At 40.1% G+C, this 21,228-nt stretch overlaps 1 protein-coding gene across 1 annotated transcript; it reads left to right on the top strand.

Annotated features, from left to right (window-relative positions):
* The first annotated feature begins 2,459 nt into the window (after nt 1–2,459).
* On the top strand, nt 2,460–9,326 carry LOC145452151 (uncharacterized). Its single transcript, XM_080330375.1, has one exon. The coding sequence runs from the start codon at nt 2,801–2,803 to the stop codon at nt 8,996–8,998; it is 6,198 nt and encodes a 2,065-aa protein (XP_080186501.1). The 5' UTR covers nt 2,460–2,800; the 3' UTR covers nt 8,999–9,326.
* Nucleotides 9,327–21,228: the final 11,902 nt, after the last annotated feature.

Genomic DNA, 21,228 nt, shown 5'->3' with positions numbered 1-21,228 from the left:
GTCTTCAGTTACCACAAAACAGCATCAAGTTTTAAATCCACTTGTAGCTGACGGATTATTTGATTGCATCGATAGAGAATATTATTGAACTCGTCGGTATTGTTACTACAACAAATTTTCGCTTACACCGACTGCGAAAGTTAATATCGAATGGTAAGTCTTGACCGCATATTTGTTGAACACAGACATGACAAAGAACATTACCGAGATTTTATAAACTAGTCATATTACTTTTCACATCTATCAATATCAGAATACAAGTAATCAAACTTTTTGTTAAATGTAACATAGCACTTTTGGAATCGGATTCGTTATAGTCATACAAATTGTATTAAACCCAACACCAAAACAAAAGGACTTTTAAGTTCATTGAAATCAAATCATTCGTCTTCGACTTGCACTTTATTAGATTGCACGCAACAATTCGTTACGAATGAGCTGTAACCAAAGTTAAGAATTCTTTGTGTCCACAGATATAGAAGATGAATATAGCTAACACAATCACGAATCGACGTTTCAGAGTATTTCACGGATGTAATAAAATTGTTAGTGTCGCCTATCTAAAAGTATGCATGCGTTCGATTTCCATACCGACTGTTGCGATGTTTAGGATTCGCTTACAATGACCAAGAGTGAGGATTTAACATCAATGTCGTTACTGGTGGTATTCACAACAGAGAATCGAAACATTACACAGTGTGAAAATATATCTTTGATATCAAAGCACTATCCCAAGTACACGATTAATATTCAACTCCGTTCACACTTTCTATAGAACGTGCTAAACGTAAAATATCACGAGGTTGCACTCTAAGACTTTGATCATTACAAAAGTAAATTGAATATGTTTGCTCGACGCATTCAATTCAACTAGAAATGTCTAGTGCACAACAATCGTAATATTAAGGAAGTACTTGCTACACTGTAATTCACTAAACGTGTTTTGCATTGTTGTTCATTTGTAGCATTGATTGTTTTTTGAACCCTCAAATAATAATTCCCGACATGAAACCAAACCGCTGAAAGTCGTTACCAACACAAAGAAACACTTTGTACGATGTTTGCCAAATGTACCCTATGGTTAGGTGTACTAGAATTATTTGTGTAACACACACACACCGACAATGTAATCGAGAATTTTTCCGTTGTCATTCGCTAAAGTAAATGTCATCACAATACTCTGTCACTAAAGATCTTACTTGTATCTGATTGAATCACCGATAATTAACTCGCTAAATCAAACCATAAGGAAATTTCACTCACTCATCAGATATGAAACAGCGTCGCTTAATCGGTCTATATCGTTTTTCTAAATGCAAATCATATCCACCCAACAGAAAACAATTTTCACTCGCTTGGTAATGAAACCGAAGTCTCCATTTGATATTTTATTTTTGGTCAAATACTTTGCAATGAACACATTTGAGTGGCTGAGCTTTACATCATCAAGCTGTCATCTGTAAATCAAGATTACATCCAACTTGTAACTGTATCGTTTAACTACCGGGTTGCATCAGTTTGCTATTTTTGTCATTTAGTGACTGCTGAACATACCAAACGATACACATTCACTTACGAAATACTGTGTTGATCGTAATTTCCATCATCGTGACAATCGAAGTACATTTGTTTCGAGTTCATAACAACCGACTACTTCTCTATGACATGATGAATTTTTGAAAAGTTATGCTTAGAAGATTGGTGCATCTCGCGAAAAATAATATACTACTCATATGGATACTGTTACTCCATTGACCGGTATTTTCAAACGAGTCGATTTTCAACCGAGCAAAATTTATTACTTGAGTTGTCCCGCTTACTATATTTAAATGTAAACTCGCCCATCTTTCAAAACCACAACAAACATTGATAAAAAGTACACAAGCAAACACAACAAGTTTTACTTTTGTAGGACACTAATTATTATTCCACGCATCTCATTTCATACTAAGTGTATATGAAAGATATTCATGTTACACGAAAATATTCGATATTCCATGCTACGAACATACGCAATGATTGGTGACGCTTTCACACTATTTCGATTTAGTGTAACAAAAACAACAACAACAATTTTCACTCTCTTGACTTATGAAAACAACAGACGAACCTTCATTCAATATTTTGTTTTTGTCAACTAGTTACTTTTTCATGAGACCCCCACAGCTCTTGCAAAAGTACGAAAGATATTTACATCGCACAAAGTAATCAACTTTACTCGATATTCTCACATTACGAAACTAAAGAATGGTTGGTTTGACTCTACAAACTGTTTCGTTGCCTCAAGAACTTTATTGTCTGAATGGTTGTTCATGTGTCTTAAGAACCAAATAGTTCAACACAGCACTAGTACCAACAGAAACACCAGAGTTGTTAACACAAAAGTTTGCATGTGCGCAGTATGCGAATACCGCGTGTAAGTCCAGCACAATTGCAGTATCCAACCGAAATTAGTTAACACCAATGTCGCGGTGGATTTTTCTTTATGGCTCATCGTTCACCGCCTTGACTATTTCGTAGTGCACCCTGCACATGGTATGGCGCAGGGCTCAATATGTCGAGTGACGCGGTGGCGGTCGCCTGTTTTGTTTTGTCGTAGTTCTGCTCTGTCTATCGTTTATGTTTTGTCCTTTCAGGAAAACGAGTGATTTTTTAACGTCACAAATAAGATATTGATCCACTTGGTGTTCTTGTTTGATGTTAGTTCAAAATCAGAAGAAGTCAGCTTGATACAACACGGTAGTCGCCATTTTTGGAGACGACAAAGGTTAAAAAATCGAGTGTTACCTAGCGGTACATTATGGATACTCCGTCAAAAGACTTCGATGCGAAAGTCAATGACAACATTTTTGGTCTAAGAAGAGACCTCAACGCTGCTGACGCGTACTTCATGAAATGTATGAGTGGAGCTTCTCTACCTGCTGCGGTTGTGGCTGCGAAAGACAGTCTCGATGAGACATTTCACAGAGTCAGTGCCCACTTGGATTATCTTACTCTCGAAGCGAAGAAGATGACCGACGTCAGTGACTCTGCTGAATTAACATTGAAAAGAATCAGGTCATTTTATGACCTATGTTATTATACTAAGAAGATTGCTGATGACGCATATGGCAAGTTTACTTCTGAAACAGTAAGTACGCCGCCTAGCGACATAAATTTGAGAGGTATTGTGGACGCAAGGAGTAGACTGAACTATGAAGGTTCGATAGCCGGCGTACCGGTATCCTCTGTAAACAAGGATATAGGATCGAAATACAACTTGGAGGAGTTGGAGTGGGATGTTTTTCATGCTCAGGACAAACTTGAACGAGCTAGAGCTTCGTCTAAAACTGACTCAGTAGCTTCTGCGATTAGTCAAGAGAGTTACTGCGGCTTGGGTAGCAATGTTACCCCTAGCGAAAGAATACCATTTGCTGTTGCTGATAAACTACCTGTGCAAGAGTTTTCACCCACTCTAGCTACTCCTATGCAGTTTCAATCCTTTACAACATGGAGTCCTCCTATTCACCGTATTGAAGGATGTTCGTTGCCAGAACCTAATATAAGGAGCAATCACCATGTTACTGATCGTTACTTATCACCATCTCATCAGGAACCTGTGGCGCCTGTTTTAATCAGCCAACATCAAGACCAACGTCGTTCTGCCGGCCACGTTTCGTCAGTTCCAGTGCCTACCTACAGGAACAGATTTCCACTATCTTACACTGGGCCGGCTATCCATGACCAAGTTAACGCCGCTACCTTATCAAGTGAGCGGAACAATATTCAGGTTACCGCCCGATCAGGTACGTCATATAATGGCCAGTACTCGGCCACTCATAATGGGCCGGCTAATGCAATCCATTTTAATCCAGGCTTTCAAACGTGTGAAATGCCTTCTCATAGTTTTCCGCATTCTGCAGCCGCTAACGCCAACCATAGTGAGCTACTGCACCCGCCACAAAATCCCATAATTCCACCTTCTCTGCCTGTAACTCACCAGGTACCAGTCTTCACTGATAGTAGAATGAACCCGTGGGGTGGCATGTTGGGATCGGTGAAACGCGGTTTTGACCTACAAACTATTCAAATTAGTAGCTTCAATGGCGATCCCCTTGATTACCATAGGTTCACCAATGAATTTGATTGTTCATTTGATCCCGAGGATGTTGATCCTAATGAAAGGCACTCTGCAAGAACCAAACTAAATAAGTTGATAAGTCTTTGCACCGGAAAAGCCCGCTCTGCGCTAGAGTGCTGCCGCATTGGGAGGCAAGATGATGCTGCTTATAAATATGCTCGAGATGTCTTGTACGACAACTATGGTCGCACATCCTATGTTGTAGCAGCATTTATTGGACAATTGACTGATGAAACACCAGTCGATACTACAAATTTACAAATGCTTATAGAGGCATCCGACCAGCTACAAGCTGCCAAACGGGTCCTCGAACAATGTGATTCAATATCCCAAGTGAATGCAACTGGTGTTTTTCACGGTATCTTGAGTAGATATCCCATTTCATTTTTGAACCGTTTTCTCGCAAAGCATGTCGAACAGGTTGAAGCCGGCATCGATCCAAATTTCAAAGATTTCGTGAAGTTTGTCAAAAGAGAAACATCATTGGCTCGGTCACCATTGGGTCGGTTCATTAATGATCTTCACAGCAAGAAATACTCGAAGAATCTGCGCAAGACTACAATAAAGGTGAATGCCACATCTGCCATGGCTTCAAGCTCGACAGATCAAGATGCCGTCGAAAAGAAGCCGCACTCATCTTGCATCCTATGTCAAGGCCCCCATCCTCTCTTCTACTGTGATACCTTCCGTAGGATGTCTATAGACGAACGTCGACGACTCGTGGAAGAGAGCCTGGTATGCCGTAATTGTTTATCCTATGGACATAATCACAATTCTTGCCCATCGTCATATCGCTGTAGAGTTGATGGGTGTGGCTATCTTCATAGCTCGTTATTACATGACGCATTTAAACGACAGGTATATCCTAAATCCAATGTTGTTGCCAGCAACAACACAATGATGCCTCTATTTCCCTCGATCGGGGAGAGAAGTTGCCCAGTTCGTTTGTCTGTAGTACCTGTGGTAATCACCTGTAGAGCATCCTCTATCAGGATTACCACTCATGCATTCCTCGATTCTGGGGCTACCAACTGTCTTTGTACTTATCGTTTACTAGACAAATTGGGGATTAGTGGTGAGCCAGTTAAGTGCTTGATGAATACTGCCGCGGGTACCCTTCCCAGCCAGTCTGAATTTGTGTCCATCTCTGTTCAAGGGATTGGGGAAAGTACAGTCATCAACTTGAATGATGTATTGGCTACTCGCCACTTTCCTGATGTCGAAAGTCATACCCCAAATGCAGAAACCGTTGCACAATGCTCACACCTGAAAGAACTGTATATTCCGCTTATTGATATAAATGATGTTGACCTTATTATTGGTAGACAAGTTCTTATGTGCTACCCGGCAGATGAAGTTATCAGACCCCGAGATAATTTGCCTGGTGCTGAACACACTGTATTTGGCTGGTGTTTGGGTGGCTCTGACAAAACCCTTCGAACAAATGTCGACTCTACTGAAGTTAATTTTCTTGATTGCAATAACAAGATTTCTGTTATTGATGATAATTTCAGGAAACATTGTGTTCCTCCAGCATTACCAATGTGTTCTGCATGTAATGCTGATTTTCCTGATCTGGATTGTGATCCATATGAAATTCATCCCTCTGTCGAAGACGAACAAGCCATTGATATTATGAAGAAAACTTCACGCATAACAAATGGACGTTTTCAAGTCGGGATGCTCTGGAAATCAGATGACGTCGCTTTACCTCCGAACAGGGAAGCTGCTGTAAAGTCTCTCGAAACTCAACGAACCAAATTTATGAAAGATCCTGAACTTTTCCGGAAGTACAACGAAAAAATTAATGACTATCTGTCAAGGGGATATGCTCAGGCTATGCCGTCGGACATACTTCCACCAACGAACCGTACTTTCTACTTGATCCACTTCCACACAAAACAGAAAAAAATGAGAATTGTGTTTGATGCCAGCCGGAAGTTTGCGGGAAAAAGCTTGAATAGCCAGTTGCTCAGCGGGCCGGATATAAATTCCTCCCTCATTGGAGTGTTATCTCGATTTCGAATGCACAGATATCCGTGGGCAGCAGATCTGGCACAAATGTTTTCTCGGATCCAGACCTACCCTAGGGACTCGGACAGTCTCCGATTCCTGTGGTTTGAGAACAATGACATTCATGGAAACATTGTTGATTTCCAAATGACTTCTCACGTTTTTGGGAGCACGTGCTCTCCTGCTATTGCACAGTTTTGTCTTCGTCAAATCGTTGCCCTCAACGGTACTAATGCTGACGCTGCAACCTTGGATTGTATCCTAAAAAACATGTACGTTGATGACTGCGTTTCCAGTCAAGAGACTGTTGAGCTTTGTAATGAAACTATCAAACAACTTCGCTCGCTGTTTGCTAATTATGGATTCAACCTTACAGAATTTGTCAGTAATGATGCCAGAATCATGTCTCAAATTCCAGAGTCTGACCGAGCACCAAATTTTGTGAATCTTGATTTTGAAAATTCTAATTCAGAAAGCACGCTTGGCGTGATTTGGAATGTTGCTAAAGATACCATCCAAGTCAGTACAAAACTTTTACCTAAACCTATCACGAGACGTGGTATTGCGAGCCAGATTGCTCAAGTATACACCCCTTTTGGCTACCTTGCGCCGTTTCTCCTTCCAGCGAAGCTTATCTTACAAGAATCTACACGTCTCAATCTCGAGTGGGATGCCCCGGTGGAGAGTACACTCAAATCCAGATGGGTGAAATGGACAGAAGGTTTGAAAAACTTGGAAGACTTATCATTCCCTCGATGCTATAAACCCCCGGATTTCAATCCTGTCAACATTCAACTGCATAATTTTGCTGATGCAAGCAAAATAGGATACTCTGCTTGTAGCTACTTCCGATTTGAAGATGCTAATGGCAAAATTCATTTGACCTTTGTCAGGGGGATCTCTCGAGTCACACCGAAGAATGCTCCTAGCATACCTCGGTTGGAACTGACGGCTGCGCTCACTTGCGTCAAACTTTCAAGAGCAATTCTCAAAGACGTTGATTACAAGATCGATTCTGTTCATTATTGGACGGACAGCACGGCAGTACTTCAATGCATAAAGAGTACGACGTCACGGTTTCATACCTTTGTTCACGAGAGACTCTTAAAAATCCGTTCACTGACGCGGTTTGATCAATGGAATCATGTTGAATCTGCCTTGAACCCAGCAGATATTGGCTCTCGTGGTCTTATGCCGGATCAGTTGAAACGTGCCAAAGTTTGGTTTAATGGCCCTGAATTCCTTCTCCAACCACCTCGCTCATGGATGCATAGCACATATCAGGAGTGTGAGTTATCTCAAACTGAATTTCAAAGAGAAATCATCTGTGCCTCTGACATCGCCATTGTTCCCGATACAATGGCTGTTTATCTGGAAAGTTTCTCATCATTGAACAGACTCGTTCGTTCGACCGCGTGGATCCTACGCTTACGTGCTATTTTACACTGGAAGTCTAAAGGCTCTCCGGATGATCCAAGCATCAAACCTGATCGTGGATTCCTTACTGTTAAGGAATTGGACACTGCCCTGAGGGAAGTTATAAGACTTTGTCAGTCTGAATCATTCACAAATGTTACTCCTTTGTTAACTGTCCGTTCTCCTGCCAGTGAACCAATTGACAAAAAATGTCTCCCTAACGCATTGACTAAACTAATTCCATTTGTTTGTAATGGTGTAATGCTGGTTGGTGGTCGCCTGAATCAATCAGACTTGCCAGACTCATTCAAGAACCCTATGATATTACCATCCCACCACCATGTTACTCGCCTAATTGAACAATGTCATGTTGAAAATGGCCACTGTGGGACTCTCCACGTCCTGTCTATCCTACGCAAAAAATTCTGGGTAGTAAAGGGTCAGACCACTATCCGCAAAGTACTGAAAAAATGCTTATTCTGTCAGTGTCGAAGGGCAACACCCGGCTGTCAGTATATGGCAGACCTCCCAAAATGCAGAATTACGCCCGGCAAGAATGTGTTTCATTATACAATGGTTGACTATTTTGGTCCCCTTATTTGTCGTCGTAATCGAAGCCAAGTGAAACGCTATGGCTGTGTGTTTACATGTTTATGCACAAGAGCTGTACATTTGGAGGTGGTGGACTCTCTTGAGTCATCGGCCTTCCTGATGGCATTTTCGAAATTTATTGATGTTCGTGGCAGACCAGCGCACATGTTCAGTGACAATGGTACTGCATTTGTAGGTGCTCAGAAAGAGTTGGGAAAATCCATTACAAACTTGAATGTAGAGTCAGTTGCCAGTGCATTGGCTGCTAAAAATATTCAGTGGCATTTTTCTCCCGCCCTTGCTCCTCATTTTCAAGGTGCAGTAGAGCGGATTGTGCAAAGTTGTAAACGTATTCTCCATGGATTGAACAATAATGCCCCTTATTATGACAATACCTTGTCTGCTCTGCTCTATGGGGTCGCTCGCATTTTGAATGACAGACCGCTTACTCCTGTCTCAAATGATATTGGTGATTTACAGTGTTTGACGCCGAATTCAATTCTATTGGGTAGACTAGATCCATCACTACCCTCACATGTATTCAACAAAGCTGATGAGTACGCGAAAAACTGGAAATATGTACAGCATAAGCTTGATCTGTTCTGGGGCCGTTGGCTCAAAGAATATCTACCGCAATTACAGGCACGCTCGAAATGGCTAAAAGTACAACCCAACTTTAGGGTTGGCGATATTGTTTTGCTTAACGACACTACTGTTCCTCGTGGTAGATGGCCCAAAGGTGTTATTGAACATGTGTCTCCTGATCGTAATGGGCTGGTCAGGAGAGTAAAGGTTCGTACTGCATGTGGAATCTACGAACGTGACATTCGTAAGTTGTGTCGTTTAGAACTGTCATGATGTATTTTTCACAATTTGATTTGTTTCGTTTCACGACCACCTCTCATCAATTATTGTGACCCTCTGTAATGTACCTTGACATTTCCAGTTGGTCACAGGGCCGGCCATGTCGCGGTGGATTTTTCTTTATGGCTCATCGTTCACCGCCTTGACTATTTCGTAGTGCACCCTGCACATGGTATGGCGCAGGGCTCAATATGTCGAGTGACGCGGTGGCGGTCGCCTGTTTTGTTTTGTCGTAGTTCTGCTCTGTCTATCGTTTATGTTTTGTCCTTTCAGGAAAACGAGTGATTTTTTAACGTCACAAATAAGATATTGATCCACTTGGTGTTCTTGTTTGATGTTAGTTCAAAATCAGAAGAAGTCAGCTTGATACAACACGGTAGTCGCCATTTTTGGAGACGACAACCAATTTATTACAACGGAGCCACGTAAACTTTCGTGAATGTAAGGCATACTCACTTCTCGAGATTCTGTCAATGTCATAGCAATAAACCAGCTACTCCAACAACAGAGTACATACGTTTTCTAGTGACGACTCTCGAATCTTACACACAGATCAATCTACTTTGCTAACGAAAAGTACTGAGTCATCACATGACTATCCTCTCAACAACCAATAGATGGAGCTGTATTAAAATGTTCCTAACCCTCTGCACACCAGTGACAAATTGTTTTGTGAATCGAGTTGTTGTTCCACGTCAAGTCTCCGTGTTGAAGCGTACATTAAACAGCACAATCCAATTAAAACCATGAATCTATTTTCATTTCCTCACAAACTGTCACATACAGAAAAATAAATTTTATTCCGCCAAAAACACACTTGTAACCGATCGCTTTCATTAAACACACAACACCATAAAAGTATTTACTTTCTACAACACAGACATTCCGATGTAGTCAAGATATATTTTTAATAATCAAAATCATCGACTTCTGTTTACGGTGTTGGTGTGTGCATGGCATACATGTGGGGCCCGTATTGAAATGGACACGACACGACTGAATGTAAGGAGATAGAAATCGCATAGATTTACATGTGGTTACGGTTTCAAAAACGAATCATCTCTTTTGCATTGATCGATCGCTCAACAAGTTAGTTACATGTATTCGCGGTCATCATTGTGTTTGTCATATGCGAATGATAGGGTTACTGTCAAATCTACATACAACAACCTTCTGACACTCATAATAGTGTTTTCATTCTCTCCCTTCTTAATTGTAGACTCACGACAAGTATATTGTACAACTGGACAACTACGTTTAACAAGACCAACGACACTGAGCACACGCCTCTTACCCTAGTAACAATATCGTTTTCGTTTGGAAATATATTTTTTCCCAGGGTAGCAAACTATTTTCGTTTAGAAATATATTTTTCCCTTGAGTAACAAACCCTTTTTTACTTGGAAATATATTTTTTCGCTGGGTAACAAACCTTTTTCACTTGGAAATATATTTTTTCCCTGAGCAACAAACCATTTTCACTTGACGATCCACCGTTTACCTGAGTAAAAATATCATTTTCTTTTTGAGATCCGGTGTTTACCCAGTGTAACAAACCATTTTCACTTGGAAAAAATACTTTTACCTAGAGTAACTAATCATTTTCTCCTGGGTAACAAACCCTTTTCGTCTGGAAAACTATCATTTACCTGAGTACCAATACCGTTTTCACTTGGAAATCTATCTTTTCCCTAGGTAATAATACCATTCTCGTTTTGAAAACTGACAACCACACCAGACAATTTGATATTTTTGTATATTGTTACAACAGACGGCGACAAAATATACACCAACAACGACTCCATACATTTGTGTAATCAAATATTCAGTTGCTCTGATGCATCCCATCAAAATCATTGGTTACTCGCATGCAATAGCAATGTGCTGTTGTACATCGACATGTATGTTTCCGGAATTGGCGAATAAAGGGGTTTCCGATATGTCCGTGATGTCCGGGTTCGTGCTTTGGATTTTCCAGAGTCAAAATATCTGAATAAAACACCTCCTCGACTTTGGTAACTGGTTGGTACACGGATAATGGCGTTCGGAAAACGGATGAATTTATGTTCCCCCATCGCGCTAACAACTCCGGGTTATTTGCGAGTTTCCTCAGGTCTGTTTACTATATTGTGTCTTTACTGGTCAATACATGTCGCTCCAGTCAGCTGCAACCGGATCACTAATATGAGAATGTGTGTGGGCCTGATCCGGATATTCACTCATGAACCAACGACCAATATTCAAGTAAACATGTTACAGACCGTGTTTTGTCTCCATGAAAAATACCAATGCATACACCATCACATCAAGTACGTCACGATTGTTCACAAGTATTCGCGTAAACGAGGTGTACATACAATGTGTCGGTGTATAAACATCATGGAAAACAAATTCATGTTCTCAAGTATCATCATGCGCCGACTCTGTACATTCAATGTGGGCATAGATGACACACGGCATGATACAAGGGACAGTGCATTATGCATACCGATATATTCTCAGTCAAATATGCGAACCATACACAACCATATACCCTGATTTTCGCTGAATATCCACAACACCAACAAATCTGTACATTTCTTTTCCCTCGACCTCGACGATAGAGTTGTCATCCCAATGTACCAATCGAGTGTATGGTTCATCAGGTGTAAAATCCAAATCAAATGTCACCAAGGTATCGTTTTTCATTTTCAATATTTCCACTGCTGCATCTTGTCTGTGTCGTAAAACAACGGTGTGGGGCCAGAGGAATCTATGGACAGTTACGCGTAGTCCCATATTTACTCGTGGATATGGTCAGGTTACGACAACGTTTTCTCAATGACCTGCGTGGGTGCACCGTTTCAATACGTAGCTGGATCAACTAGACCAAAAGTTTCCAACCGCGGTTTATGTTGACCTGTAGAATTACGAGATAGCACCCTCTTGTGGTGTGATTAACACGAAATCGGTCTTCGACCCACAGTGATACACCTTGGATTACATTATCAAATCGTAATCGAACTCGAGATTCACACACACAGAGTCCATGTTTACGATTTCAATCCGGAGTCACTGCTCACGATGTTTAGCTGGAGTCGTTATGTGGGAGTAGCAACATCCGGCATATTCATCGCCTGAAAGATTGACAACGATAGTGATCGCCAAATACATAAAACCAGGTGAAACACTGTGGTCTCGGCAAAAAAGTTAGCAGGTACGCAGGGATTGAGTGAGTTACGCAAACCGATTATGTCGAAGTCTGGATCACGATACAAGTCTACTTGAAAATCCGGACAATCTTGCAAAATCAAGGTGTGAACCCGTGAAAGGGTTGTACTCGTGTCGTCGTGTGAGATTCATTTTTCACAAGTTGGGTTGAGGCGGTTCATACTAAGACCATGTTACGTCCAAATATGGCTGCTTGCCTGTCTCCAAGTCATCTATGCCCACATTGAATGTACAGAGTCGTCGCATGATGAGACTTGAGACACATTGTATGTACACCTCGTTTACGCGAATACTTGTGAACAATCGTGACGTACTTGATGTGATGGTGTATGCATTGGTATTTTTCATGGAGACAAAACACGGTCTGTAACATGTTTACTTGAATATTGGTCGTTGGTTCATGAGTGAATATCCGGATCAGGCCCACACACATTCTCATATTAGTGATCCGGTTGCAGCTGACTGGAGCGACATGTATTGACCAGTAAAGACACAATATAGTAAACAGACCTGAGGAAACTCGCAAATAACCCGGAGTTGTTAGCGCGATGGGGGAACATAAATTCATCCGTTTTCCGAACGCCATTATCCGTGTACCAACCAGTTACCAAAGTCGAGGAGGTGTTTTATTCAGATATTTTGACTCTGGAAAATCCAAAGCACGAACCCGGACATCACGGACATATCGGAAACCCCTTTATTCGCCAATTCCGGAAACATACATGTCGATGTACAACAGCACATTGCTATTGCATGCGAGTAACCAATGATTTTGATGGGATGCATCAGAGCAACTGAATATTTGATTACACAAATGTATGGAGTCGTTGTTGGTGTATATTTTGTCGCCGTCTGTTGTAACAATATACAAAAATATCAAATTGTCTGGTGTGGTTGTCAGTTTTCAAAACGAGAATGGTATTATTACCTAGGGAAAAGATAGATTTCCAAGTGAAAACGGTATTGGTACTCAGGTAAATGATAGTTTTCCAGACGAAAAGGGTTTGTTACCCAGGAGAAAATGATTAGTTACTCTAGGTAAAAGTATTTTTTCCAAGTGAAAATGGTTTGTTACACTGGGTAAACACCGGATCTCAAAAAGAAAATGATATTTTTACTCAGGTAAACGGTGGATCGTCAAGTGAAAATGGTTTGTTGCTCAGGGAAAAAATATATTTCCAAGTGAAAAAGGTTTGTTACCCAGCGAAAAAATATATTTCCAAGTAAAAAAGGGTTTGTTACTCAAGGGAAAAATATATTTCTAAACGAAAATAGTTTGCTACCCTGGGAAAAAATATATTTCCAAACGAAAACGATATTGTTACTAGGGTAAGAGGCGTGTGCTCAGTGTCGTTGGTCTTGTTAAACGTAGTTGTCCAGTTGTACAATATACTTGTCGTGAGTCTACAATTAAGAAGGGAGAGAATGAAAACACTATTATGAGTGTCAGAAGGTTGTTGTATGTAGATTTGACAGTAACCCTGTCATTCGCATATGACAAACACAATGATGACCGCGAATACATGTAACTAACTTGTTGAGCGATCGATCAATGCAAAAGAGATGATTCGTTTTTGAAACCGTAACCACATGTAAATCTATGCGATTTCTATCTCCTTACATTCAGTCGTGTCGTGTCCATTTCAATACGGGCCCCACATGTATGCCATGCACACACCAACACCGTAAACAGAAGTCGATGATTTTGATTATTAAAAATATATCTTGACTACATCGGAATGTCTGTGTTGTAGAAAGTAAATACTTTTATGGTGTTGTGTGTTTAATGAAAGCGATCGGTTACAAGTGTGTTTTTGGCGGAATAAAATTTATTTTTCTGTATGTGACAGTTTGTGAGGAAATGAAAATAGATTCATGGTTTTAATTGGATTGTGCTGTTTAATGTACGCTTCAACACGGAGACTTGACGTGGAACAACAACTCGATTCACAAAACAATTTGTCACTGGTGTGCAGAGGGTTAGGAACATTTTAATACAGCTCCATCTATTGGTTGTTGAGAGGATAGTCATGTGATGACTCAGTACTTTTCGTTAGCAAAGTAGATTGATCTGTGTGTAAGATTCGAGAGTCGTCACTAGAAAACGTATGTACTCTGTTGTTGGAGTAGCTGGTTTATTGCTATGACATTGACAGAATCTCGAGAAGTGAGTATGCCTTACATTCACGAAAGTTTACGTGGCTCCGTTGTAATAAATTGGTGTTAACTAATTTCGGTTGGATACTGCAATTGTGCTGGACTTACACGCGGTATTCGCATACTGCGCACATGCAAACTTTTGTGTTAACAACTCTGGTGTTTCTGTTGGTACTAGTGCTGTGTTGAACTATTTGGTTCTTAAGACACATGAACAACCATTCAGACAATAAAGTTCTTGAGGCAACGAAACAGTTTGTAGAGTCAAACCAACCATTCTTTAGTTTCGTAATGTGAGAATATCGAGTAAAGTTGATTACTTTGTGCGATGTAAATATCTTTCGTACTTTTGCAAGAGCTGTGGGGGTCTCATGAAAAAGTAACTAGTTGACAAAAACAAAATATTGAATGAAGGTTCGTCTGTTGTTTTCATAAGTCAAGAGAGTGAAAATTGTTGTTGTTGTTTTTGTTACACTAAATCGAAATAGTGTGAAAGCGTCACCAATCATTGCGTATGTTCGTAGCATGGAATATCGAATATTTTCGTGTAACATGAATATCTTTCATATACACTTAGTATGAAATGAGATGCGTGGAATAATAATTAGTGTCCTACAAAAGTAAAACTTGTTGTGTTTGCTTGTGTACTTTTTATCAATGTTTGTTGTGGTTTTGAAAGATGGGCGAGTTTACATTTAAATATAGTAAGCGGGACAACTCAAGTAATAAATTTTGCTCGGTTGAAAATCGACTCGTTTGAAAATACCGGTCAATGGAGTAACAGTATCCATATGAGTAGTATATTATTTTTCGCGAGATGCACCAATCTTCTAAGCATAACTTTTCAAAAATTCATCATGTCATAGAGAAGTAGTCGGTTGTTATGAACTCGAAACAAATGTACTTCGATTGTCACGATGATGGAAATTACGATCAACACAGTATTTCGTAAGTGAATGTGTATCGTTTGGTATGTTCAGCAGTCACTAAATGACAAAAATAGCAAACTGATGCAACCCGGTAGTTAAACGATACAGTTACAAGTTGGATGTAATCTTGATTTACAGATGACAGCTTGATGATGTAAAGCTCAGCCACTCAAATGTGTTCATTGCAAAGTATTTGACCAAAAATAAAATATCAAATGGAGACTTCGGTTTCATTACCAAGCGAGTGAAAATTGTTTTCTGTTGGGTGGATATGATTTGCATTTAGAAAAACGATATAGACCGATTAAGCGACGCTGTTTCATATCTGATGAGTGAGTGAAATTTCCTTATGGTTTGATTTAGCGAGTTAATTATCGGTGATTCAATCAGATACAAGTAAGATCTTTAGTGACAGAGTATTGTGATGACATTTACTTTAGCGAATGACAACGGAAAAATTCTCGATTACATTGTCGGTGTGTGTGTGTTACACAAATAATTCTAGTACACCTAACCATAGGGTACATTTGGCAAACATCGTACAAAGTGTTTCTTTGTGTTGGTAACGACTTTCAGCGGTTTGGTTTCATGTCGGGAATTATTATTTGAGGGTTCAAAAAACAATCAATGCTACAAATGAACAACAATGCAAAACACGTTTAGTGAATTACAGTGTAGCAAGTACTTCCTTAATATTACGATTGTTGTGCACTAGACATTTCTAGTTGAATTGAATGCGTCGAGCAAACATATTCAATTTACTTTTGTAATGATCAAAGTCTTAGAGTGCAACCTCGTGATATTTTACGTTTAGCACGTTCTATAGAAAGTGTGAACGGAGTTGAATATTAATCGTGTACTTGGGATAGTGCTTTGATATCAAAGATATATTTTCACACTGTGTAATGTTTCGATTCTCTGTTGTGAATACCACCAGTAACGACATTGATGTTAAATCCTCACTCTTGGTCATTGTAAGCGAATCCTAAACATCGCAACAGTCGGTATGGAAATCGAACGCATGCATACTTTTAGATAGGCGACACTAACAATTTTATTACATCCGTGAAATACTCTGAAACGTCGATTCGTGATTGTGTTAGCTATATTCATCTTCTATATCTGTGGACACAAAGAATTCTTAACTTTGGTTACAGCTCATTCGTAACGAATTGTTGCGTGCAATCTAATAAAGTGCAAGTCGAAGACGAATGATTTGATTTCAATGAACTTAAAAGTCCTTTTGTTTTGGTGTTGGGTTTAATACAATTTGTATGACTATAACGAATCCGATTCCAAAAGTGCTATGTTACATTTAACAAAAAGTTTGATTACTTGTATTCTGATATTGATAGATGTGAAAAGTAATATGACTAGTTTATAAAATCTCGGTAATGTTCTTTGTCATGTCTGTGTTCAACAAATATGCGGTCAAGACTTACCATTCGATATTAACTTTCGCAGTCGGTGTAAGCGAAAATTTGTTGTAGTAACAATACCGACGAGTTCAATAATATTCTCTATCGATGCAATCAAATAATCCGTCAGCTACAAGTGGATTTAAAACTTGATGCTGTTTTGTGGTAACTGAAGACAGGGGCATGTTTGTGTTGATTTCAGGAATGATCATGACGAGTTGGTCGGGTAAATTAGTTAATGTGGTAGTAACTACGACCGTGAAGAGTTGCTGACATTCCAATATCTTTTACGCTGTCGTATATGGATTCACTTGTGGTAATTATTTCTCAGTTATTGTTTAGACATTCAAATATCGTATATTCAAAATGTAATAGGTTTATGTCAAGTCGTATATGAACCGATTAGTAAATACTTTGTTTTACAGAATAGTAACGACCTTTACAGTTGAATAAAAAATTATCGGTCATATGAATACAACCAGGATGAATTAATTCAAGTTTGTGAGTTGTAGTGACATAATCAAGTAAGTGAAAACTAGATATTTAACACTTGTTAATGTTGTGAATAATTCTTTTGAGTATGGTAAGATGTTAAAATGCCGCTTTGGTAATTGAAAAGCCGGATCGCGAATAGAGTTGTAATGTTTCATTACTTGTTTCGAATCAATGTGTGTATAATCTCTAAATATGACTGGGTTGAAAGTTGTTAGTCATGTTTGTCAATCTATTTCAATTCAGACTATGTCAAAGTCCAAATATTTCATTTTGGATTATCTGGATTTACCTTTAGTACATCCGCGAATGGATTTAAAGTTGGTAAATTACCAAAATGATTGAATATTATCGGGTTAGAGATAGTTGGTATTGATTCTATAACTGTTAAAACAGCGGCGTGGAATGTGTGAATGATCCGATGTGGGTGAATGTTGGTGTCAGTAATATTCAGGTTACGTTCGATTCAACAGATTGCGTTAATAGGATTTGTCAAAGGATTTGAGTTGGGTCGAGTCAATACATTCAAATACGATTCAACTTGATCTGTGTAGTGAGTTACATTTCAAGTTGACAAACTAACACATTGATTGAATATTTTCATGGATCTTATCACGCAACTAAAGTCAGCCACTATTCGAGAGGCATGAAACATATAGCGATCGCGGGCAAGTGTCAAATTGTTGGTTTTCGAATCACGGTCTGCGCTGGTACTGTTATTCATTACTTATTACTTGATAGTAACAACCATCGACCCATTACACTGTAGCGATTGGGATGTATGTAATGACAAGACGCGAGAAATGGTGATGTCTTTGGTGTTATCTTGTGAGCGATCGTGGGATTTGTAACCTATTTCACACGTTTTTGAAGTGTTGGTTTGTGAACGCGGCTATTGTTGATATTTGAATCACCGTCTACGCCGGCTCTGTGGCAAACCAATTACCAAAATATTACATTGTCAACGATCGGCATGTATGTAACAGCGAGTCGCAAGCGATGGTTATGTCTTAGGTATTATCTTGTGAGCGATCGCGGGATTTTACCAATATTTCACACCTTTTTGGAGTGTTAGTTTGTGAACGCGGATATTGTGCGACGGCTCTGTGCCAAACTTATTGCGGAAATATTACCTGCGAATATTGTGCTATCGCGGTGAAGTCACGACTGTGAACAGCAGACTATTCTGTAGGTGCGAAACAGCGGTATACAAGGTGCGAATAACCCGATCTGAAAGTACTATTCAGGTTACGTAGAAATCAATAGCGACGAAAGACTTAGAACACGATCGGTCATTTGTCACGACTAAACTACATCATATATAATAATTCACGATATACACATTAACAAAGGTTCATTCAGCGAATCACCAGAGATCTGCGACCACAAGACACAATAGCCGCTCACGACCCCCGCCATAAGACATAAAAGCCGCTCACCACCCCCGGTTTTCCAGCCGCTCACGACCCCCGCCATAAGAAATAAGAGCCGCTCACCACCCCCGCCATAAGACGCAATAGCCGCTCACCACCCCGCCATAAGGTATAAGGAGCCGCTCACCACCCCCGGTTTTCAGGCACCTCACCACCCCGCCCATAAGAACCCCTGCCACCGGTTGAGCGATCATAATAACTACTGTCGATGGTGTCATAGCCGCGAGAGAACGCCCTTTACTCCATCCTACTGCAATGGTCTCATTGTACAGCATCAAACAGTGACGTGACGTCTTAATACCGGAACTGTGCTCATTAACATAAAGTCATACAGTCTAATTTAATCTTGAAATGGTGCGATTTGTTCAACTGCCGAAATGATGAGCGCATGTCGCGAAATTATCAGTAGAAATGCATTTTCTACCAAATATACCCATTGGTATTACCAAATGATTGGAAATTCGATGTTGGCGCTCTCGTTACCAGTCTGTCCGTCGTCGATCAAGTTTAACAGAATAAAAAATATTCTCTTTCAAATGAATCAAATAAACTCTCCGAATTATTGCCGCTGGGATTCTAGTGTTGCATCAATATTTGACAAATAATTCAACGCCGTGCACTGTGCAAGTCAGTAACGAATTCAACTACATCCTCGCTCACTAGTCACATTGCTAGGGTTGCATTTAAAACATACAGTGTTTTAAACAGTGTTATAAACTAGGCTTACCATACGTCCTCTTTTAAGAGGATTTGTCCTCTTTTTTGACTTTTTTGAAAGTGTCCTCGGAGGACGCCCTTTTGTCCTCTTTTTTGAGATTTTGTCCTCTTTTTTGAAAATTTAGGTCAGATTTAGAGGAAATTGCGAGTGATATGCCGCAAATTAGCGCAGAAGTGAAGCTCCGGCGGGTATTTCGGAGGGAAAAGTGGTGATTTCAGCTCTGAGCGAAAAGGAGACCTTTTTTTTTTTTTTTTTTTTTTTTTTTTAGTCATCCACCTGGTAATGTGGAGTGAAAAACGTGTTTTTGAGCTCTGAGTGCAAGTGATGACCTTTTTTTTTTTTTTTTTTTTTTTTTTTTTTAGTCAACCGATCATGAAGCGGGTGAAATTTACCTGTTTTTGAGAATTCTTGTCCAGTTATGGCTTGACTGAAATTTCTGAAAAAGTGTCCTCTTTTTCCATTTTCGAAATATGGTAAGCCTATTATAAACTAATGCCTATAAATTTTTTTTTTCGATCGTTGTCTAACTATTCCATAATCGTGAAAATACTTTAGAAAAAACATGTAGCATGAATCTACGGACGATTCGCAGCCAATATAGTCGACGTATATGATGTGGGTTGCTCGAATCCTCGAAATCGTCGTCGGTTTATGACAGTGGTCGGAAGCTCTTTTCGGCGAAGGAGCCATATTTTATCTATATTTTCAAATGTTTATGCTAATCAACTGTGGCGTCAAATTAAAGATTGACTAAGAAAATGGCTAAGAAAAAAAAAACGAATAAAAAAACATTTTTGAAACAAGGGCCATGTTTTAATTTTTTTAAAGGAAGTGTCTACTCGTCCGGACCCGGACGAATAAAGTTCCTCAGGCTATTCGTCCGGTGTAAGCATGCCGCAACTATAGAGACTCTATACCGCAACTGTAGAATGGGTGCCGGCTATTTCCGGAACTGTGGGCCGTAACTGCGGCATGGATTCCGAGAGTAGGTTCGCCTCTTATGAAGACTTAAAAAGTGCTTTGGAGAAATACCAGAAAGAAAATTACGTCCAGCTCTACAAGAGAGATTCACGTACGCTCGATGCAGTAAGAAAGCGAACCACTCAGCGAAATTTCAATGATGCGCTCAAGTATGGCCAGATATCTTTTCACTGCATCCACGGCGGCCGTAGATTTCAGAGCTTATCTAAGGGTTTACGACCTAACCAACGGTAAGTAAGCGTTACGTATGATACGGAATTTCCACCGGGTCCACAACCACATGAACATGAAGAAGCAATGTTCCCCATGAGCATTTTGTAGTCTTGGTATCGTGAAATTAGGGTTAAATTAGCCTCAGCCTAAACCCCAACCCATTCCTATGACACCCCACCACCTCATCTTACGACACCCTAATCCTAACCCACACGTGCTGACACCCCAATCCCTAACCCCACACATGCAACCGCAACCCCTATCCTAACCACGCAACTGCAACCACACCCTCAAGTATGGCTCAAGTATGGCCAGATATCTTTTCACTGCATCCACGGCGGCCGTAGATTTCAGAGCTTATCTAAGGGTTTACGACCTAACCAACGGTAAGTAAGCGTTACGTATGATACGGAATTTCCACCGGGTCCACAACCACATGAACATGAAGAAGCAATGTTCCCCATGAGCATTTTGTAGTCTTGGTATCGTGAAATTAGGGTTAAATTAGCCTCAGCCTAAACCCCAACCCATTCCTATGACACCCCACCACCTCATCTTACGACACCCTAATCCTAACCCACACGTGCTGACACCCCAATCCCTAACCCCACACATGCAACCGCAACCCCTATCCTAACCACGCAACTGCAACCACACCCTCAAGTATGGCTCA

This window comes from Botryllus schlosseri, chromosome 12 (genome assembly GCF_051294905.1).
Source record: "Botryllus schlosseri isolate E-star chromosome 12, Bs_hap1, whole genome shotgun sequence".
Classification (NCBI taxonomy): domain Eukaryota; kingdom Metazoa; phylum Chordata; class Ascidiacea; order Stolidobranchia; family Styelidae; genus Botryllus; species Botryllus schlosseri.
This window is presented reverse-complemented; position numbering and strand designations above follow the sequence as displayed.